The 22,826-nt window shown below is 49.6% G+C and overlaps 1 protein-coding gene across 2 annotated transcripts; it reads left to right on the top strand.

Moving 5' to 3' along the window:
• The first annotated feature begins 413 nt into the window (after window positions 1-413).
• On the top strand, window positions 414-22,707 carry LOC142896726 (disintegrin and metalloproteinase domain-containing protein 11-like). Of its 2 annotated transcripts, XM_076038598.1 has the most exons (25): window positions 414-1,013; window positions 1,672-1,874; window positions 3,744-3,820; window positions 4,560-4,626; window positions 7,511-7,593; window positions 7,733-7,796; window positions 7,886-7,946; window positions 8,058-8,245; window positions 8,833-8,904; window positions 9,258-9,424; window positions 9,513-9,597; window positions 9,715-9,805; window positions 10,717-10,768; window positions 11,234-11,333; window positions 11,529-11,600; window positions 11,755-11,847; window positions 17,922-18,002; window positions 18,108-18,158; window positions 18,242-18,305; window positions 18,402-18,507; window positions 18,805-18,924; window positions 19,006-19,174; window positions 19,502-19,613; window positions 21,327-21,344; window positions 21,627-22,707. In XM_076038598.1, the coding sequence occupies exons 1-25, from the start codon at window positions 953-955 to the stop codon at window positions 22,079-22,081; spliced, it is 2,712 nt and encodes a 903-aa protein (XP_075894713.1). In that variant the 5' UTR covers window positions 414-952; the 3' UTR covers window positions 22,082-22,707. The 2 variants fall into 2 exon arrangements, with proteins under 2 accessions (XP_075894713.1, XP_075894712.1); XM_076038597.1 differs by lacking the exons at window positions 414-1,013; window positions 1,672-1,874 and adding an exon at window positions 20,249-20,339 and having other exon boundaries at window positions 3,749-3,820; window positions 21,627-21,783.
• The last annotated feature ends 119 nt before the right edge of the window (window positions 22,708-22,826 follow it).

Consider the following 22,826-nt stretch of genomic DNA (forward strand, 5'->3'; position numbering starts at 1 on the left):
TTTATACTATCAAGCTAACCATTGGTTCGCCATCTAACGATGGCGTTGGATGATCAAATAGATAAAATCCTACGTTAAAAACTGGATACTTTATGTGAAACTTCAATATTTAGATTTATATGTTGTGTCTTAACCAGTACATGCTGCTAATTTCAGCTGACTTCCCAGGATCCCACGATGCTTTGCAGCAGCACGCAAAGCACCATGGGATACCCAAGTGCGCGAAGGATAGTGCGGTGCATCCTTGGAATCGGCTAAGACTAGTGCGTATTTCCGAGGGTGCATTTTGAGCGTCCTAAGCACCCTCGGGAATTGGGACAAGCTTTCGCGCAGTGCTATGACGCAACTTCCTTCCGAAATGCGCACTTCAAGGGCGCAGAACCCGAATTGAGACACAGCCACAGCCTCTCTCTCCTCGCGCTCCTCCACCAGCACCCTGCGTTTCCGCATACCGCAGATTCGCACAGATATACGCACATCGCGCATGCATGCACGCACGCACGCACGCACACACACGCCCTCTCTCTCTCTCTCTCTCTCTCTCTCTCCCTCCCTTTCATTCGCCTGGCCATACGTACCCGCGCAGCCTCGCGGAGCTATGAGTCCGCGGCGCGCGTTCTCCCGCCCCATCGCTCGCGATCAGTCTCCGGGCCTCCGCCGCCGAATGGAACAAATACTGTCATAACCAGCTTTAATAGAATTATTGAGGTTTTTCCCCTTTTTTTTTTCTTTTTTTTTTTCTTCCATCGTCGCCCTGAAATGCCCGTCAAGATCTCGCGGTAGGCAGCGCCGATGAGAGCACGCGCCTCGTCGTCAGATGTTTTAGCACGCGCCCGTCGGAGCCTCGCCACCACCATTTCTGCCGCGCCGCCCCGCCTGCAGCCGCTCTCCCGCCGCCGCCGTCGCCGCTCCCGGTTGCAGTAGGCTCATCCCGGGGAAGAATGTGAGGATCATGCTGGCGGTGTGGTGCTTCACGGTGCTTGCTGCAGTAGGCGAGAGGCTCGCGGTCTCAGGTAAGGAGGAGGTGGAGGAGTAGAGGGTAGATAGAGGGATGGGGAGATGGTTGGGTGGAGAGCGAGAGCAGCTCTCCCCTTTTTTTCCTCCTCCGGTCTTTCTTCTGCAGAGATGTTTTTCTCCTGCAGCCGGTCAGTGCAGCTGGTTTGGAACCTGTGGTCTTATTGTCGTCTCTCTCTCTCTCTCTCTCTCTCACTCTCTCTCTCTCTCCCTCTCTCCCTCTGCCCCTTGCTGGCCTCGCAGCCTCTCCCTCTCCTCTCACTCGCTCGCTGCCGGATGCTGCAGATTTGCTGCATCAACATATTTTCAGCACAGCGCGGCCCCATAATCTCCCCCTGTCCTCTCCGGCACATCCTGTACACACCCCACCGCCGCGTTTGCTTGACCGATGACGGCTGTGATGTTGAGCCTTTGAAGGCTTTGTGTGCAGCAGAGCAGCGTCTGAAGCATTTGATCATGTGTCAGAGCACTATTCTGATCCACGTCTGCCAATTTTCCTGCACCAGTGCAATTAACAGCTAATCATTTATTGTATTAGCAAGAGTGATCCAGTATCCAGGCTCTGGTTTTCTTTAGATGCATGACTTTCCTTTTTTTTTTGCTCAGCTCAGGTTCGTGCATCATCCCTGCGAGCTCAGGTGTGTCTCTGTCTGACAGGTGAGGACATCAGCCCGGTGCAGGATGACGGGGGTGCATGGGACCCGTTTCCCCCAGGCAGGTGGGCGCAGAGCGGCGACTCGGCCAGCGAGGTTGCCTACCCAAAGCGGCTGGTGCAGCAGAGCGAGTCCGGGGAGGAGCTGGCACACGACCGCTTGGACACCAGGGCGAAGAGCGACGGCGGCGGCGGCGGCGGCCCCTCGGTAAGTCTGAGCATCGGCCGTAAGCATTCCAGCAGGAATCTCCCACTCGGCTGAGGAAACATGTTCAAGTTCGACCCAGATGGGAGAAGCAGAGTGTGAGAGGGTTTTTATTTTAGATCGTGCTGAGAGGTTTTCCTCCTGACCTACATCGGCCAGAAGTGGGTCTCCTGCGGAATGTGCAAATCGGAAAGTTGTGGGAAAGTCGACCTGAGCAGCAGATGATCAAATCTCTTTCTCTGCTGCAACAAGTCGAGGGCGATAGCTGCTGCTGCTGCTGCTGCTGCTGCTGCTGCTGCTGCTGCTGCTGCTGCTGCTGCTGCACGGTGATGACAGAGCAGGTCGCATCTCCACGGCAGCTTCCTGCTTTTTTCCTCCTCTGGAAGAGACGAGCAGCCAAGCAGACACCCTGGTTGTTGTACAAGCGTTGATTCCTTCTGCTGGGCGGCACCCCCGCTGCCCGCCGCTGCTCCTCCACCTCCTGAGCGGCTTCGAGGGCTAATTAAGCGTGCGGCCGCGTGCGTTTGTCGTGACGGAGCCGAGCTCGTCTCCTAAAATATTCACCCCGTCACGTCCGATGCCGAGCGTCCATTATTCAGCGGTGTGTCGATGTCTCCATTAATTATGAAACGGGCCTGTGTGAAGGAGCGCGGTCCAAGAAGATGGAGCGCTCCTCCTCATCCTCCCGCCCCCCCCCTGCCCTCCGCCTGCTTCTCCCGTCTCATAACAGTTCATGAAAAAAGGAAGAAGAAAAAAAACTACCACTGCTGTTGAGAGGAAACATTAGGCTCCTTAGCGCGGACACACAGGAGTCACATGTACGCAGGCGGTTAGTTAAGAGGAGAGCACGGCGGCCCCTGGAGGAGAGGCCGCATGAATAAAGAAAAGCCAACGGTGTGATTCACTGTCGCTGGAAAACACGGATGTTGCAGCCTGACATCAGCTCGTGTCTGTTTGCGCAACAGAGAGACGTCTTCTGTTCGAGCACCGGCGAGTGTGGGATCGTCGAGTGCAGCAGCAGTCAGACTTCAGACTGCAGGCTGGGACACAGTCAAGACAGCAAGTTTTCCCCTCGCAGGCTGTGTGACTAACGTGATGTATGGCAGTTGATTTTTGTCTTTCTGTCATTTTTTGGGCAAAATTTTAGAGTTCATTTGTTCTCATTTAATTATGGCTACGCATCAAGAGGCGAGGCCATACATCGTTTAAAACTCCTCCCTCCCTCTCCCTGTCCCATTGGAGCAGAGCCCCGTATGACCATAAAACTCATATGATGGGGCAAATTATTTGTTATTTAGCTGCAGATTTTGAAATCAGAATCAATAAAAGACATCTGTCTGTCTGTCTGTCTGTCTGTCTGTCTGTCTGTCTGTCTGTCGTGAGGCCAACGGGAAGGAAAAATAAAGTGGAACAGACAGAGACGTGACCAGCAGTGACTGGTTGACGGAGATCAGAGACTCTGCCACAGCTGAGCAGAGCTCACGTTCAGTCAGCTGCAGCTCTTCCCCTCGCCGGCTCCGCCCCTCTCCAGCACTGACAGCCGCCCGCCAGGGACGGTGTGACGGAGACACCGACGGAGTTCCCCACCGATCGGCCCGGCCTCGCTCTGGCGCCGCCGTGCACGAGGGCTGGCAGCCGGCGTTGATCAATGGAGGCTTTATCGGCCGTCGTTTATCAGCCGCCAAATGTGCCGCTTTCAGAGTTATTGATTGTGCTTGAATTATTCATGGGGCTCTCTCAAAAATGACTCGGAGGCTTTTCATCCCCGGCAACACGCTGGAGCACAATTGTTTGGTTGCTCTTTAATTAATCGGCTCTCAAACCCATCTCTCTCTCTCTCTCTCTCTCGCTCTCTCTGTCTCTCTTTCTCAGCCTGTCCACTTGGCCCAGAGCTGTTTCCAAGTGAAAGCCTTTGGACGCTCTTTCACCCTGGACCTGGAGCTAAACCAGTACGTACAAAACCGTAGCACCTTTTTCTTCTTCTCTCCTTTCTTTCTTCCCTCGCTTCTTCTGCTTCCTCAGACACACTTGAAGGAAAGCGTTACAGAGGTACAGAAGTCACGCAAGAGTTATTTCTGAGTTCTTCAATGGAGCATAAAGTCAATGAAACGCAAGGAAAATGCCATCTGATGTTTCTCTTCCGTCATTGTGGAGGAGTAGACGTGCATTTATCCAGACTCGTGTACAAAATGTCCTGCTAGAAAGGTCCCGACAGGAGATTAAAAAAAGGTTGCAGTTGAGTACGAGATGTCATCATGTTTATACACACTAACAGTAAAGCAGAGTTTTTTGAATATTTTTGCCCTTCCCAGGGGGGAAAAAAAGATGTTGGCTGTGACCAAAAGGACCAAACCGCAAAAGAAAATATAAAAAAAGGAAAAAATAAAGTACCTCAGTGGAGAGTGAGGCCTCTTCCATCGCTCCTACTTTACTGCAGCTGTGCTCGTTAGCATTTTGCCAACACTCGAGCGAAAAGCACTTAGCGCCTCTAAAATGTTGCAGAGCAAAAAGGGGTGAACGCATGCACACTCACACTCACACACACACACACACACACACACACTGAGAGGAGCACGGCAGCATTTACACAAGGCTCACGCTGATTGTTATTAACGCCTCGTGCTAATGTGTTCACGTGTTCCTGATGGGGGCGGAGCCCGCTCTGACCTTGCCCTGCTCTCCCTGCAGCCACCTGCTGTCCTCGGAATACATGGAAAGGCACTTTAGCCGGGACGGACGACCCTCGCAGTCTGCGGTAAGCCTACGGCAAGGAGGAAGTTCCAGCCAGCAAAAACTTTGTCCTCGGGTGCACAGAAGGCCGAGTGTTAATGAGAAGGAGCGGAGAGGCGGGCGGAGCATTTGGTGCTTCAGCTGCCAGGAGATGAGAGTTTATCGCCGCGCGGACAGCCGGTGGGATTTTTTTCTGAAAGAATAGAAATGTTCTTTGTGTTCTTTCCCGGCAGTAACACTAGCTTGTAACTTCCTGCTGCAACTGTTGAACCTTCCACATGTTTAGGAAGGGGACAAAACCAAAGGCGGCCTGAGAGGGCGGAGCCAACAGCTGGCAGGGGGAGGTTCCAGATGCCCAACACTGGGTTTTAGCATAAAGTTTCTGAACCAGAGGAGGAATAAGAGTTGAAGGGTGAACTCTGCAGAAATATTTATTTCCAGGGATTCCCAGTAAACAGGGATTATTGGGAATTTTGCATAATATCGGAGCTTTTCAAATGATCCCACTTTGGAATAAAAGAGGACATGAGTGGGCGGGCCTTCCGAGTCACGAGCGACGTTGATCAGAGTGTAAAAATATGGAGCCATTAAAAGTTTTCCTGCCTCACACACACACACACACACACACACACATATGTTGTGCAGCATCACTCCTCCTCCTCTTTTGTACTTTCAGCTCTTCTAATTTCGAGCATTTTTTTCAAACAACATTTTTATCCTTGATGTTTCTGCATTTTTGATCTCCAGGCCCGTTCCATCTATTTATGGAATGTGCATTGTGCGCTCTCGGTTACAGAAGTAGGTTGCCATGGAGCAATTAACATGATGCTACCGTGCCTGTATGTGTGTGTGTGTCTCTGCGTGTGTGTGCATGTTTCTATACTGTGGTCAAGGAGGTGGGGGGGGGGGATGAAGGCCAGCAGATGCCTGTGGTGTTGGAAGCAGGAGCTCCAGGATGAATTAGAGGATGGGGGGGTTAGAAGGGGTGGCCGGGGGGGGGGGGGGGGGGCGCTGGATGAAAAGCCTCAACATCCTGCCCGCCGCCCACCCACCCAGCTAGCACTCCACATCCCCGCCCACAACGCTTCCAAACTCTCCCTCGGCCCGAGCGGCCAATCAGAGGGCTGTTTCCATAGCAATGAGCCTGTTCAGCAGTGTCATTAAGTTCTTGGCAGCAAAGAGAATGAAAAGAAGAGTGAGAGGGAGGGAAGAGAGAGAGAGAGGGAGACGAGGAGGAGGAAGATGATGATGTTGAGAGAGCATGAGGAGTAAAGATTGCGTTTTTTCCGGAAAAGGCCAGAAGGAGCTTTGCCTGTGAGAGGTGCGAGGAGAGGGAGACATGCAGGGGCGGGCGGGAGGTCGGGTCCAGATTGTGGCCTGGCGGGACGCAGAGGTCACATGATGCTCTCCGGCGCTGCAGGACACGGAGGGTGTGAAGCAAGCGGCGTCTCGGTCCTTTGGTGCGCTTTACATCAAGACTGTGCGTGGAGTCGCCGTCGTGTCAGTGCATCACAGACAGTCAGGCAGCAAAGAGCCCAGAGAAACGGACTTGAAATAAACTTCCAGGCTGATGTTTAAATAATAATTATGTTATTACTCCGACTTCATTACCACATGGATGTAAATCTCTAGAGACTCTGGCTCTTCCAGCACATACTGGAAGAGAGTCTCACCTCCACATTTGCTGTTTGGATGCCAAAATAAAGGAATTCAAAATAATTACTGACTTGCAGGGGTATAAAAATGAGACTTTTTTTTTAAGTGAACTAGAGGAAATTTCTTGCTTTTGTGGAGTTTCTTCCTCGTCTTTGCACAGAATCACAATCTGTCAGACAAACTATTCAGCATCCTTCTGTGGTTGAGGTCGAGGCGCCCTGCTGAACTGGATTTATTCCAGGTGAGCCGAAACCTTCTCACCTCCCTCGTCGCTTCCCGCTGTTTCTCCTCTGCTGCCGCGACCTTGTGGCATCAGCGGGAGACGGAAGCTGTTGTTTTGTTTCATTTTTATCGAGTGGGTGTGAGGCTCCGTACACAAGCAAGGCTCTTTGAACAGTGAAAAAAAAAGGAAAAATGAATTAATAAAGGATCTGGTGTGGTTTATCCAAGGCAGCCCCCACTCCTCCTGTGCAGTTGTTCCACCTATGTGGCTCCCGACCGTGTGTGCAAGGCCACTGCTGATTTATTCAGGAGATCGTCGCCGAGGGTCCACCTCCCGTTGTCGGTGAAGCGTAGCAGGATGGAGGCGTAGAAGTAGGTCACCGAGTGTGACATAAATGCAGTAGCTTGGAAGGAGGGAGGGCCGTCGAACTCTCCCAGGGTCTCAGAGCTGGCGTTTTTGTTTGTTTGTGTTTTTGGTTTGTGTTTTTTTTTTTTATCCACACAGCTGACCAAAGCGTGCAGCTTGTAGGAGTTAAATCTCTCCCATCCAGCCTCTCAAGGATCCAACAGGATTCCAGAACCCATCCACTTCCTGTTAGGTGCCATAAAGAGCCCCGGAAGAAGGACTACAGGAAGTTACTACAAGCCTAGCTAGTGCTAATTGTTGGCTAATTGTGTTATGAAGTGTTTTATGAAGCAGTGGATGTTGTTGACATTTTCAACACTTTTTTTTTTTTTTTTTTTTAAGTTTAATTTCTTGGCTTTGGTGAGAGTTCAGTTAATGAACTCAGCAGCTAGCAATGGAGCATAGTTAGACAACAGGTAGCTTTGTGCTAAAGCTACCTAGTCAAATCCCATTGGCTTACTTGAATTTAATTCACCCAAACACCTTCTATAACCCGATGGACACGTGAAATAAAGCCCAAACCTTCCAGTCGTGATGCCCAACGCTGCTATAAAACTCCTGCAGGTTGATTTTTCTTGTCGTTGTTGTTTTTACCGTGACTGATGGAGTTTGGCTGTGTCTGCAGGGAGGAGAGCACTGCTACTACCAGGGCAGGTTGAGAGGATCACCAGAGTCCTGGGCGGCCGTGTCCACCTGCCACGGCCTGTGGTGAGCCTCACTTTCTTTTTTTTCAACTTTATTGAAAAGTGCGGGAAGCCTCAGCTTTGGTTTGCTGCGCGGCGTAACTTGATGAGCTCGTCTGCGCCGCACGTCACCGTCTCTCCCTGTTGTGTTTCCTGGTCCTCAGCGGCATGTTCTCCGACGGCCTCTACACATACGGGATCGAGCCTCTCAGCAATGGAAGCCATCCGGTGATTATTACCTCAACCAACATGAGAATTAAATAAGAAAAAAAAAACGTCTTTTAGGAACTGCCGTCATCCGTTTGTTCTGTTTTCAGGAGGACGGCGCGCACTTAATCCGCAGGATGCCTGACGTCAGACTTTCCCCTCGCTGCCCAGGTGCCTGAATCCCAAAACCTGATGGTTGATGATCAGCCTTAGCACCTCTGCCTTTTCTTTCTAGTATGATAAACAAGCTGCCTCTGTGCGATGCTCCTCTCCTGTGTGCAGACTGTGTCGAGGACAGCGAGGAGGAAGTCAGACCAGGAGAGGGTGACACACCGGACCAAACCAGGACACAGCAGCAGCAGCAGCAGCAGGCCGGGAGCCTGAGGAGGTCCAAGAGGTTCGTCCGCAAGCCCTCCGTCCAGACTGAGACCAAATATATAGAGTTGATGGTGGTCAACGACAATGAAATGGTGAGTCTGAGGTCTGATGTTCTTCAGGGTTGGGATGCACTGGTGGGAAGTCCAGACTGTGGATGTGCTCAGGGTTTCCTCATTCAACTCAGACATGGAGCTACGTTCATTAATAATTTATCTTGATTGATTGATCTCGTATATCATAAAAGAGTGGCAGGAGAAGCGTATTGGGAATAACCTATAATTATTTCCATCCTCTTTTAGAAAGTTTCCATCTGGATTATTATGAAATGTATATTTCAAAATGTCCTAACTAACATTTTGAGTCCACTTAAATAATGTTTTTTTTTATATTTAAAACTGTGCTGAAAAAAAGTTAATAATAACAAAATAAAATCTTTCCCCTCGCTGATTTCTAGCAGTCTCACTTCCTGCCGTGCAGCAGTGGCTTAAAGCTCGACGCGAGTCTAAAAATTCAATTTGGAAAAGGAAAAAGGACTTGGTGGTGGAAAGTTTTGAATCATTCATTTTGGTGACGAGCCAAGATCCTTTCAAGTACAAGACGAACCAGTGTGTGTGTGTGTGTGTGTGTGTGAGAGAGTGTGTTTGTGTGACGCCATCTGTGCATCTCTGTGTCTCACCAGTTTGTACAGCTGCGTCGCTCCAGCAGCCAAACCAAGAACTTTGCCAAAGCAGTGGTCAACATGGCCGACGCGGTAAGAGCCTTTTGTTTGCAGGATTACGACTGTCGCATACGCAACCCTACCAGCCATCTGCCAGTGTGTGTGTGTGTGTGTGTGTGTGTGTGTGTGTGTGTGTGTGTGTGTGTGTGTGTGTGTGTGTGTGTGTGTGTGTGTGTGTCTGTGTGTGTGTGTGTGTCTGTGTGTCTGTGTGTGTGCGTGTACGTGCGTGTGTGCATGTGTGATATCCAAATTTGGACCTGATTTGTATCTCCCTTCATTCACCGAGAGCTTTCGCAGCACAGGTGTCACGCTAACGAGCGCCACATTAATGATGGAAGGTTGTTCCCCCCCCCCCCCCCCCCCTCTCCGCTTCCCCTCTTGCCCAGATCTACAAGGAACAGCTGAACACGAGGATCGTGCTGGTTGCCATGGAGACCTGGACCTCTAAAAACATGATGCCGGTCGTGGAAGACCCGTTGCTAATGCTGCAGAACTTTATGAAATACAGGAAGGACAACATCCGGGAGCAGAGCGACGCCGTCCATCTTTTCTCGTGAGTCTGTTATTTTTCGTCTTTTTTTTTATTTATTTTTTTTTAATGTTCCTATGGCTGTCTTATTTTGAAATGCTGGCGCTTCCAGAGGGCGAACGTTCCACAGCAGCCGCAGTGGGACGGCCTACACGGGAGGAGTGTGCTCGCTGGCCCGGGGTGGAGGCATCAACGAGGTGAGGATCATTTCAACAAGGTCACGCGGGTTCTGCCTTTAGATGGAAGGAGAAGAAGAAGCCGGCTCACTGCAAAGCCGACCTGCTTGTGTTTTATTCCCCCCCCCCCCACTCCAGTACGGGAATGTTGGTGCCATGGCCATCACGCTGTGCCAGAGTCTCGGCCAGAACATCGGCATGAGGTGGAATAACGCACGCAGCGCTGCAGGTAAAGCACTGCACGGCAAGGAGGCCGAAGGAGAGATTTTTAGATGAAAGTGTGGGCTGTGAATTTCTCCCTCGACCATCTCGCCCAACCTCCTGCAAAAAGTTCCTTTCAGTTGGCCTTTGGATTTGATTTTTTTTTGCGGGGGAGACCAGAAGGCTGCTGCTGACAGAAAGCCGCCCCTTAAAGGCCACAGAAGAAGATGCACAGGAAGTGATTGCGAGCCTAGCTACTGCTAAAGGAAGTTAGCATGGATGCAGCAGTAGCAGCAGAATCAGTTAGCTAAATGACGCTGATGGTTCGTCCAGTCACCTGCAAAGTTTCACCTCTGCTCTCTGAAACACTTTCTGTGGGCTCTTTTACAAAGAAAGACGCCTTCCACCTGGTATTGCAGGCGATCATAGCGAGACTGGAGAAGGGATTGTCGAGTTCACTAACCTGCTGGTTGGGAATGTTCTGGGCTCTAATTAGATTTCTCCATTAGGTGATTTGTCACCTGCGTCCGTGAAGGGAGGGAGGAGGTCGTTAGGTGCAGCGACTGTCCTGGTGATTAATGTGGTAGAAGCGTCGCGTCCATTGCTCATCGGCAGGACAGGAGCTCACAGCTCATCACGCACTCTTTATTTTTTACCTACTGGTTTTCTGTCCTGTCTTTTAATGGTACATCCAGCAATGGAAACTACAGGATAAATTTCCCCTACAGGGACCAGGAAGTTTATCCAATGCTAAATAAGACCAGCAAAACTTAGAACTTTTACTAGCAGCTTCTTGAAATAACTTAAAATGCAATAATTCAATTTCAAAAAAAAAAAAAAAGTCATCCTGGGAATCAGATTTTTTTTTCTGCTGTTCTAACATTGTTTGTTTTGTTTTCAAGGCTGATCTTTGTTTTTCTCTCGCCTCCTCTTTCTCAGGAGGCTGCAGGTGCCCGGACGCCTGGCTGGGCTGCATCATGGAAGACACTGGGTAAGAAAAATAAATGAAGAAATAAAATGAAGAACAGTAGAGAAAGCTTGACAACCTGCAGGCGGCTGAGCTCCGTCTGCAGCAAGCAACCCTTCCAGGAAAGCCTTGATTAAAACAATAATAATTAAAAAATCACTGCGGCGGCCTGCAGTAGTAAACCACGTCCAAAATCAAATAAAAAATATTTACACTATGAGCAATTAGAGATTGACTCCTCTCACCAGATGGGCCAGTGGCCATTTCAATTATTTCTTTGAGTCATTTCTTACTACAGATGGCAGCGTTTCTGTCAGATTGTCAAATGGCGAGCACGCCGCACTGGATCTGGCTTCCCTTACTGGCAGGAAGTCAGCCTGCAGATCTTTCTTATTATCATCATCATCATTATTATTATGATCATTTTCGCCATATCCAGGTCTCAGTTTTTGTGTGTGTGTGTGTGTGTGTCTGTATGTGTGAATGCAGATACTACTTGCCCAGGAAGTTTTCTCGCTGCAGCGTGGATGAGTATGTGCAGTTCCTGCTGCAGGGTGGCGGCAGCTGCCTCTTCAACAAGCCCAACAAGGTGAGAGACACATGCAGGTGCTGCATCACAGCCTCATCATCTCCAGCACCAGCACCAGTAGGTGTCAGACTGTGAGGAGGATCAACTTTATTGGTTTCTATTTCAAGCTTCTTCTCTCTTTGTGATACATTTCTGTCCATCTGTGTCACATACACACATATGTATGTTTATGCATGTCTCTGTCCTTCTGTTTAGCTGCTGGACCCTCCAGAATGTGGGAACGGCTTCGTGGAGCAAGGAGAGGAGTGCGATTGTGGCTCGCAGGTGGTGAGTACGCCTCTGGACCTCACTCGCATCCATCCAGCTCGTCTGCAGACGGGTGCCACCATCTGTCTCTCTCTGATATAGGGCAGGGCGTGCGTGAGCTTATCATGCTCTTATTGTCTTTCTCTCTCTGTTTTTTACGTCTGTGTGGCTGCAGGAATGCGCCCGCAGTGGAGGCGCCTGCTGCAAAAAGTGCACACTGACCCATGATGCCATGTGCAGCAACGGACTGTGCTGCAGCAGCTGCAAGGTGAGTTTTCTGCAGCGTGAGTTTTGGGGTGAGAGGAGACAAAAATTGCATGCAAAGGTCCCATATTGCACAAAATGGGTCAACTTTGTCCTAGAGATGTGGGGCCACTTGCTTTGTCATCAGGGTCCCTAAAGAAGCGCCCACGCCAAATTTGGGGCTTCTAGCACGTGAGGAACCCCGAAACCCTAACCCTAATTTCAGCCTTAAGCATAACCCTAACCCTAATTTAAGCTTTAAGTGTAACCCAAATGCCATGCAAGTCTATGGGAGTCAAAGCTCAACTTTGTCCTAGAGACGTGGGACCACTTGCTTTTTCATCAGGATCCCTCAAGAAGCGCTCACCCCTAATTTGGGGCTTCTAGCACGTGAGGAACCCCGAAACCCTAACCCTAATTTCAGCCTTAACGCTAACGCTAATGCCATACAAGTCTATGGGGGTCAAAGGTCAACTTTGTCCTAGAGACATGGGGCCACTTGCGTTGTCATCAGGATCGCTCAAGAAGCACCCACACCAAATTTGAGGCTTCTAGCACGTGAGGAACCCGAAACCCTAACCCTAATTTCAGCCTTAAGCGTAACCCTAATGCCATACAAGTCTATGGGGGTCAAAGGTCAACTTTGTCCTAGAGACGTGGGGCCACTTGCTTTGTCATCAGGAGCCCCCAAGAAGCGCCCACACCAAATTTGGAGCTTCTAGTACTTGAGGGACCCCAAAACCCTAACCCTAATTTCAGTTAACCCTAACCCTAACCCTAGTTTCAGCCTTATCGTTAACCCTAATTCAATGCAAGTCTATGGGGTGAAATTTCAACTTTGTCCTAGAGACATGGGGCCACTTGCTTTTTCATCAGGAGCCCCCAAGAAGCACCCACACCAAATTTGAGGCTTCTAGCACGTGAGGAACCCGAAACCCTAACCCTAATTTCAGCCTTAAGCGTAACCCTAATGCCATACAAGTCCATGGGGGTCAAAGGTCAACTTTGTCCTAGAGACGTGGGGCCACTTGCTTTGTCATCAGGAGCCCCCAAGAAGCGCCCACACCAAATTTGGAGCTTCTAGTACTTGAGGGACCCAGAAACCCTAACCCTAATTTCAGTTAACCCTAACCCTAACCCTAGTTTCAGCCTTATCGTTAACCCTAATTCAATGCAAGTCTATGGGGTGAAATTTCAACTTTGTCCTAGAGACATGGGGCCACTTGCTTTTTCATCAGGAGCCCCCAAGAAGCACCCACACCAAATTTGAGGCTTCTAGCATGTGAGGAACCCGAAACCCTAACCCTAATTTCAGCCTTAAGCGTAACCCTAATGCCATACAAGTCCATGGGGGTCAAAGGTCAACTTTGTCCTAGAGACGTGGGGCCACTTGCTTTGTCATCAGGAGCCCCCAAGAAGCGCCCACACCAAATTTGGAGCTTCTAGTACTTGAGGGACCCCAAAACCCTAACCCTAATTTCAGTTAACCCTAACCCTAACCCTAGTTTCAGCCTTATCGTTAACCCTAATTCAATGCAAGTCTATGGGGTGAAATTTCAACTTTGTCCTAGAGACATGGGGCCACTTGCTTTTTCATCAGGAGCCCCCAAGAAGCACCCACACCAAATTTGAGGCTTCTAGCACGTGAGGAACCCGAAACCCTAACCCTAATTTCAGCCTTAAGTGTAACCCTAATGCCATACAAGTCCATGGGGGTCAAAGGTCAACTTTGTCCTAGAGACGTGGGGCCACTTGCTTTGTCATCAGGAGCCCCCAAGAAGCGCCCACACCAAATTTGGAGCTTCTAGTACTTGAGGGACCCCAAAACCCTAACCCTAATTTCAGTTAACCCTAACCCTAGTTTCAGCCTTATCGCTAACCCTAATTCAATGCAAGTCAATGGGGTGAAATTTCAACTTTGTCCTAGAGACATGGGGCCACTTGCTTTTTCATCAGGAGCCCCCAAGAAGCACCCACACCAAATTTGAGGCTTCTAGCACGTGAGGAACCCGAAACCCTAACCCTAATTTCAGCCTTAAGCGTAATCCTAATACCATACAAGTCTATGGGGGTCAAAGGTCAACTTTGTCCTAGAGACATGGGGCCACTTGCTTTTTCATCAGGAGCCCCCAAGAAGCACCCACACCAAATTTGAGGCTTCTAGCACGTGAGGAACCCGAAACCCTAACCCTAATTTCAGCCTTAAGCGTAACCCTAATGCCATACAAGTCCATGGGGGTCAAAGGTCAATTTTGTCCTAGAGACGTGGGGCCACTTGCTTTGTCATCAGGAGCCCCCAAGAAGCGCCCACACCAAATTTGGAGCTTCTAGTACTTGAGGGACCCCAAAACCCTAACCCTAATTTCAGTTAACCCTAACCCTAACCCTAGTTTCAGCCTTATCGTTAACCCTAATTCAATGCAAGTCTATGGGGTGAAATTTCAACTTTGTCCTAGAGACATGGGGCCACTTGCTTTTTCATCAGGAGCCCCCAAGAAGCACCCACACCAAATTTGAGGCTTCTAGTACTTGAGGGACCCCAAAACCCTAACCCTAATTTCAGTTAACCCTAACCCTAACCCTAGTTTCAGCCTTATCGCTAACCCTAATTCAATGCAAGTCTATGGGGTGAAATTTCAACTTTGTCCTAGAGACATGGGGCCACTTGCTTTTTCATCAGGAGCCCCCAAGAAGCACCCACACCAAATTTGAGGCTTCTAGCACGTGAGGAACCCGAAACCCTAACCCTAATTTCAGCCTTAAGCGTAACCCTAATACCATACAAGTCTATGGGGGTCAAAGGTCAACTTTGTCCTAGAGACATGGGGCCACTTGCTTTTTCATCAGGAGCCCCCAAGAAGCACCCACACCAAATTTGAGGCTTCTAGTACTTGAGGGACCCCAAAACCCTAACCCTAATTTCAGTTAACCCTAACCCTAACCCTAGTTTCAGCCTTATCGCTAACCCTAATTCAATGCAAGTCTATGGGGTGAAATTTCAACTTTGTCCTAGAGACATGGGGCCACTTGCTTTTTCATCAGGAGCCCCCAAGAAGCACCCACACCAAATTTGGGGCTTCTAGCACGTGAGGAACCCGAAACCCTAACCCTAATTTCAGCCTTAAGCGTAACCCTAATGCCATACAAGTCTATGGGGGTCAAAGGTCAACTTTGTCCTAGAGACGTGGGGCCACTTGCTTTGTCATCAGGAGCCCCCAAGAAGCGCCCACACCAAATTTGGAGCTTCTAGTACTTGAGGGACCCCAAAACCCTAACCCTAATTTCAGTTAACCCTAACCCTAACCCTAGTTTCAGCCTTATCGCTAACCCTAATTCAATGCAAGTCTATGGGGTGAAATTTCAACTTTGTCCTAGAGACATGGGGCCACTTGCTTTTTCATCAGGAGCCCCCAAGAAGCACCCACACCAAATTTGAGGCTTTTAGCACGTGAGGAACCCGAAACCCTAACCCTAATTTCAGCCTTAAGCGTAACCCTAATGCCATACAAGTCTATGGGGGTCAAAGGTCAACTTTGTCCTAGAGACGTGGGGCCACTTGCTTTGTCATCAGGAGCCCCCAAGAAGCGCCCACACCAAATTTGGAGCTTCTAGTACTTGAGGGACCCCAAAACCCTAACCCTAATTTCAGTTAACCCTAACCCTAACCCTAGTTTCAGCCTTATCGTTAACCCTAATTCAATGCAAGTCTATGGGGTGAAATTTCAACTTTGTCCTAGAGACATGGGGCCACTTGCTTTTTCATCAGGAGCCCCCAAGAAGCACCCACACCAAATTTGAGGCTTCTAGCACGTGAGGAACCCGAAACCCTAACCCTAATTTCAGCCTTAAGCGTAACCCTAATGCCATACAAGTCCATGGGGGTCAAAGGTCAACTTTGTCCTAGAGACGTGGGGCCACTTGCTTTGTCATCAGGAGCCCCCAAGAAGCGCCCACACCAAATTTGGAGCTTCTAGTACTTGAGGGACCCAGAAACCCTAACCCTAATTTCAGTTAACCCTAACCCTAACCCTAGTTTCAGCCTTATCGTTAACCCTAATTCAATGCAAGTCTATGGGGTGAAATTTCAACTTTGTCCTAGAGACATGGGGCCACTTGCTTTTTCATCAGGAGCCCCCAAGAAGCACCCACACCAAATTTGAGGCTTCTAGCATGTGAGGAACCCGAAACCCTAACCCTAATTTCAGCCTTAAGCGTAACCCTAATGCCATACAAGTCCATGGGGGTCAAAGGTCAACTTTGTCCTAGAGACGTGGGGCCACTTGCTTTGTCATCAGGAGCCCCCAAGAAGCGCCCACACCAAATTTGGAGCTTCTAGTACTTGAGGGACCCCAAAACCCTAACCCTAATTTCAGTTAACCCTAACCCTAACCCTAGTTTCAGCCTTATCGTTAACCCTAATTCAATGCAAGTCTATGGGGTGAAATTTCAACTTTGTCCTAGAGACATGGGGCCACTTGCTTTTTCATCAGGAGCCCCCAAGAAGCACCCACACCAAATTTGAGGCTTCTAGCACGTGAGGAACCCGAAACCCTAACCCTAATTTCAGCCTTAAGTGTAACCCTAATGCCATACAAGTCCATGGGGGTCAAAGGTCAACTTTGTCCTAGAGACGTGGGGCCACTTGCTTTGTCATCAGGAGCCCCCAAGAAGCGCCCACACCAAATTTGGAGCTTCTAGTACTTGAGGGACCCCAAAACCCTAACCCTAATTTCAGTTAACCCTAACCCTAGTTTCAGCCTTATCGCTAACCCTAATTCAATGCAAGTCAATGGGGTGAAATTTCAACTTTGTCCTAGAGACATGGGGCCACTTGCTTTTTCATCAGGAGCCCCCAAGAAGCACCCACACCAAATTTGAGGCTTCTAGCACGTGAGGAACCCGAAACCCTAACCCTAATTTCAGCCTTAAGCGTAATCCTAATACCATACAAGTCTATGGGGGTCAAAGGTCAACTTTGTCCTAGAGACATGGGGCCACTTGCTTTTTCATCAGGAGCCCCCAAGAAGCACCCACACCAAATTTGAGGCTTCTAGCACGTGAGGAACCCGAAACCCTAACCCTAATTTCAGCCTTAAGCGTAACCCTAATGCCATACAAGTCCATGGGGGTCAAAGGTCAATTTTGTCCTAGAGACGTGGGGCCACTTGCTTTGTCATCAGGAGCCCCCAAGAAGCGCCCACACCAAATTTGGAGCTTCTAGTACTTGAGGGACCCCAAAACCCTAACCCTAATTTCAGTTAACCCTAACCCTAACCCTAGTTTCAGCCTTATCGTTAACCCTAATTCAATGCAAGTCTATGGGGTGAAATTTCAACTTTGTCCTAGAGACATGGGGCCACTTGCTTTTTCATCAGGAGCCCCCAAGAAGCACCCACACCAAATTTGAGGCTTCTAGTACTTGAGGGACCCCAAAACCCTAACCCTAATTTCAGTTAACCCTAACCCTAACCCTAGTTTCAGCCTTATCGCTAACCCTAATTCAATGCAAGTCTATGGGGTGAAATTTCAACTTTGTCCTAGAGACATGGGGCCACTTGCTTTTTCATCAGGAGCCCCCAAGAAGCACCCACACCAAATTTGAGGCTTCTAGCACGTGAGGAACCCTAACCCTAACCCTAGTTTCAGCCTTATCGCTAACCCTAATTCAATGCAAGTCTATGGGGTGAAATTTCAACTTTGTCCTAGAGACATGGGGCCACTTGCTCTTTCATCAGGAGCCCCCAAGAAGCACCCACACCAAATTTGGGGCTTCTAGCACGTGAGGAACCCGAAACCCTAACCCTAATTTCAGCCTTAAATGTAACGTTAACCCTAATTTCAACCTTAACGCTAAACCCAATGCAAAGTTTTTCTATCAACAGTCAGTGTCAGTTAATGCGCTTCATACCATTTAGTCGAAACATCTGCAAATCGCAGTTGTACTTTGTCAGAATTTTAGAAATAGCGCTTTTATTTTGCTAAAAACTGCCATGGAAACGCAGCTACTGACAACTAGAAATGTGGCAGGGGATTTTTTTTTTAATTAATTGGTTATCTAATTTTTTTCCTTCTTGTTCTCCTTCTTTTCTGCTGCTGCAGTACGAGCAGCGAGGCGTGGTGTGTCGAGATGCCGTCAATGACTGTGACATCCCTGAGACCTGCACCGGAGACTCCAGTCAGGTAGCCGAGGCCCCTGAGGGCCAAACTGGGGGAGGGGCCAATAGAAACGCTCAGACCGGAAAAAACAAAACAAAACATTTCTGTGTTGCTCTCCTCCTGCTGCAGTGTCCTCACAACGTGCACAAGCTGGACGGCTACATCTGCGACAGCAGTCAGGTAGGTGTGCGTCGGGGTTGCGTCCTCCAACCTGCGGGGGGTGCCCATGTAACATCCCCCCCCCACGCTGCTGTCTCCTGCAGGGCCGCTGCTATGGAGGACGGTGCAGGACTCGCGACGGCCAGTGCAGGGGACTGTGGGGTTACGGTGCGTCACACACACACACACACACACACATCTGCAGGGTTTTTTGTTGTTTTTGTAGTCACAGTTTTTCCCTGTGTCTTGGTCGAACCCTCCCAGACTCAGCTGACAGGTTTTGTTATGAGAAGCTCAACGCCGAGGGCACGGAGAAGGGGAACTGCGGTCCGGCTGCTGGAGGCCGAGGCTGGCTGCAGTGCAACAAGCCGTGAGTTCAAAAAGATTGGTATTATTATGACTCAAATCAAATCAAAGTTTATTTGTATAGCACCTTTCAGACATAGAATGCAAAGTAAAATAAAAATAAAGATTAAAAACAGCATTTAACTGAAGTGCTGCAGTTAATTAAAACCCACCCCTCTCCTCCCAAACACATACAGGTCATCACCTGTAGTGATAACTCAAATTAAATACTCAAATCAGTAAAAGGCCAAGCAAGTATTGTGGTGTCATTTGGAAATATTCTCCTTCTGCTTGGTGTCTTCATCCCCTCTGCGTTGTGCAGGGACGTCCTGTGCGGCTTCCTCTTCTGCACCAACGTGACGGCAAAACCAAAGTTTGGAGACCTGCAGGGGGAAGTGACCAGCTTCACTCTCTACCACCAGAACAAGTACCTGGACTGCAGGTGAAGCTTTGCTGCTGTTAAAAATAGCACTGATTGGAGGTTTGGTTTTTTTCTACTCTCTACCTCCCTGATGTGTTTCAGGGGAGGCCACGCCCTCCTGGAGGACGGCTCAGACCTGGGCTATGTGGAGGATGGCACCCCCTGTGGTCCTAATATGATGTGTTTGGAGCGACGCTGCCTCCCAGTGGCGGCCTTCAACCTCAGCAGCTGCTCGGGGTCCAACTTCGGACGCATCTGTTCCGACCACGGGGTAAGAAAGAAGAACGGCTTCTGAGTAGACTCTCATTTTCAAGGCTGTTTCACAACAAAAGCATCTGCGGTGCGGAAATGATGGCGCAACTACCCAGGTAGTTTCACCTATTTTTAGTGAAAAAAACTCTTTTTCCCGACCCAACCGGGTCTCAATTCTCACTGTGTGTAATAAAGGAAAAAAAACTGATAAACCAAAGCGCCTGGTGTGAACGTGCACACTGACTTTAATGCCCAGACGCTTTCGGTCCAAATTGGGGGTTAGAGATTGTACTGAACGTCTGTCTGTCTGTCTGTCCGTTCCTGTGTCCCTCCCTCCCTCCCCCAGACGTGCAGCAACGAGGTGAAGTGCATCTGCGACCGGGACTTCACGGGGAAGGACTGCAGCGTCTTCGATCCCATCCCCAAGCCCACCGTCTCGACGGGCCCGGAGAAGAAAGGTCCATACCGCACACACCTCCCCTCCCCCCTCCCTCTCCCCACTGTCCCCCTCTCTGCTCTCTCCCTCCTGTCCCCCCTCACCTCACCCCCAGCCTCACCCCCAGCCTCACCCCTGCTGCTCCATCGTGTCTCTGTGGCTGTGAGCAGAGCCCCGACCCTGCTGGACGGTCGCCCTCCTCACCCTGGTTTTGTTTTGCAGCCCTTTGAGCTGCTGCTGCCGCTGCTGCTGCCACTGCCGCTGCTCTCTAGCGCCCCCCTCAGCCCTCAAAAAAACCCTGCACCCTGAGCAGGCGGGTGTGCATCAGAGAGAGAGAAAGAGAGAGAGAGAGTAATTCCGCACTCTCTCTGTCCTGGTTGTTGGTGTTGTCGTCGTCTCGCCACCTCCACCCTCCCACCCGCTGCTCTCCTCCTCCTCCTCCTCCTTCCCTCCATCTTCCTCTTCCTCTTCCTCTCTGCCTGCAGGTGCTTTTCGGTCTTCCTGCCTCTCTTTCTCTCTCCGTGATGTTGATGTACCGTGATGATGCCGTCCCATGACGTGTTTTATTTTCTGTGCGTGTGTGTGCGTGCGTGTTGTATTTTCTTTTCTTCCCTTTCCTCCTCCCTCCTTCCCCTCCCCCCTCCTTCCTCTGTGCAGGTCCCAGTGGCACCAATATCATAATAGGGTCCATCGCAGGTGCTATTCTCCTGGCAGCTATAGTCCTAGGGGGAACAGGATGGGGATTTAAGTAAGAGCTGTGGCATGCCTCTGTGTACCTGTCTGCTTCTGCCCCCGAAGGAAACCCCGCCCCCTCCGACCGACACGCTCACCTGTCTATCAAACAGAAGGAGGCTTTTTTTTTGTTTGTTTGTTTTGGAAGAGAAATTAAGGAGGGTTTGGGAAGACGAGTCCCAGCGAGACCCTGATGATAACCTGCCAGGAATCTCAGCAGCGCTTCTCTTAAACTTTAAAAAACAAACAAACTTTGAAACCGTTGGTGCTCTTTTAGCCTGCAATCTCCTTTAAGCAGCCTCCCAGACCTGTGCCCCCCTGCTGGAGAGCTTCTCCACTGCATTCCTCCACCCCTGCATGCTTGTTATCGTCTTACTAGTTACAATTCTGACTTAAAAGGACTGTGAAGGTCAATCTGAAGTGCTACGTTTTCTGCAGCATCCAGCCCTTTTTGGTCCAGATGTTGAGTGTGTGTGTGTGTGTGTGTGTGTGTGTGTGTGTGTGTGTGTGTGTGTGTGTGTGTGTGTGTGTGTGTGTGTGTGTGTGTGTGTGTGTGTGTGTGAGGCTGGATGTGGTGGCTTCCGGTCCTGCACCTTCTCTGGTGAGGCTGAGGAGGGTCGGTGCTGTGACTGCTGCAGACCTGCTGCTGCATGGGATGATGAATCAGGAGAGAAGCTGTGGATGAATAATTGATTGACTGCATCAGATTTGGCTTCGTGTTTTTTTTTTTTTTTGCTTTAAAATCTCGACAGAGCTGAGTTGAACTGTCAGCGCTGCATGAAAGAGAATGACTTAAACACTGCTTCTTGTTGTTAAACATCTGCTTATGAACATTTTTGACAGTTCTGTTAATTATTAAACATTGCGTATAGTCAGCTACAAATAATAAGACTTTTTTCACCACAAAAATACGTTGATGTCTCACTCATTTGTTTTTCACAACTACTGCAGCATGTCTTGACATTTCCTTTCTTTCCCCACTGCTGCGCCCGTGGTGATGCAGGAACATCCGGAGAGGAAGGTAATAAACAGACCATGGTTTTTTTCTAAATAATCTGGCCCCAAAAAAATATTCAACCCTATTTAATATCATGAAAAAGTGTTCAAGTGCATCAGCTGTCGCAGGATTGTGTGTAATATCCCTTTACTCCAAATGTTAGGTATATCCAACTTATTCTTGTTAAAATTTGGAGAGAGGAATAAACAACTACCTGTCTGTCCACTAGAGGGTGCTAAGAGGCAGAACTGGGCGCTCCTCGACCGACGGCTCCCCTCTGAAACTCGTCTTCTGTTTCTCTTCCAGATCCGGTGGAGGATAAACTGCCCGTCATCTCTTTGTCTCTTTGCGTCCTGTCTGCTGCCGTCTTCCTCCTCGCATTGTGTCGTTTCCACATTGGGGAAGAGAGGAACAAAAAAGAAAAGAGAAGAGAAAAAGAGAAAAAAAGTCTTCCACTTCAGTCCCAGAATCTCTTCCGATCGTCGTTCCCGGCCACCTTCCCATCCACCCCTGTCTGTCTGTCTGTCTGTCTGGCTGGCTGGCTGGCTCTTGCTAGCCCCCCCGGGGGCCTGTGGATGTGGATCTCCTCCAACCACAACCAGCCACTGGAGGCTGTGATGGATGGAGCCCAGTCCAGAGCGAGCAGGTGTCCCAGCGGGGGGCAGGGGAGGCCAAGAATGTGCTTCAGTGTGGCTGCACCTCCCTTTACCCCCACCCAACCCAACCCACCTCCACCCCTACCCCCACCCCTACCCGTCTGACAGACAACATGGGACCAGTTCCAGAGAGAGAGAAAAAAAAAACGTGTCTTACAAACCCGCCCGACAGGCTGATGCAGCGGGAAAAAAATGTCACGAGGAGCCAAATAGTTGTGGAAAGGAGAAGAACTGGAGGGCCACGGGCTCGAGGCCGGGCCTTCTGTTCTGGCGCGGCCGCAGAAGAAGAAGAGGACCGCGAGTTAGTTGTGTTTACATCCCAAAGGTGTCCTGCTTGGATGAAAGAAATGTTGTACAAACCGTTGTTTGTATCCAGGAAGCAGGAAACACTTCTGCGGATCCAGTCAGCCATGAAGCCAGAGTGCAGAATGTTCACTGACTCTGACTTCCTGTCACGACCCCACAAGCCCACAAGCCCACGACCCCACCTCCTCCAACCCTTGCACAAGTTTTCAGGGACCAAAAAAACAAAACAAAACAAAGGGATGCGAGGCGTTCACGGTTTTGGGATCACTTTTAAGAAGAAGATGAAAAAAAAACAAAAACACTCAGCTTGAAGCAGCAAAGACCGTAACTTTGTGTTTTATGTCTGACATACATTCCACGTTGTCTACTTGTGTACGTGTGTGCACGTGTGTGTGCCCACGCTCACGACTTTTCCCTTGGGGGGGCGGGTGGGAGGGGCAAAAAAAAACTAAACAGTTTGTACTCTTTGGAAAAGGTTTAACCTGCGTGCGCCTGTTTTCACGAGAGAATGTAAGAGGTTCCGTTCCATTGCTTTTTGCTTTTT

Source organism: Nelusetta ayraudi, unplaced genomic scaffold, assembly GCF_046127955.1.
Source record: "Nelusetta ayraudi isolate G7.1 ecotype Tasmania unplaced genomic scaffold, CSIRO-AGI_Nayr_v1 ptg000057l, whole genome shotgun sequence".
NCBI lineage: Eukaryota > Metazoa > Chordata > Actinopteri > Tetraodontiformes > Monacanthidae > Nelusetta > Nelusetta ayraudi.

What these genes read in the sequence shown, in the direction of transcription:
- LOC142896726 (XM_076038598.1), top strand. Translation starts at nt 953, where the DNA reads ATGCTGGCGGTGTGGTGCTTCACGGTGCTTGCTGCAGTAGGCGAGAGG. An exon ending in GCGGCGGCGGCGGCCCCTCG is followed by an intron (nt 1,875 to 3,743) that starts GTAAGTCTGAGC and finishes TCTCTTTCTCAG; the next exon opens with CCTGTCCACTTGGCCCAGAG. An exon ending in CTGGACCTGGAGCTAAACCA is followed by an intron (nt 3,821 to 4,559) that starts GTACGTACAAAA and finishes CTCTCCCTGCAG; the next exon opens with CCACCTGCTGTCCTCGGAAT.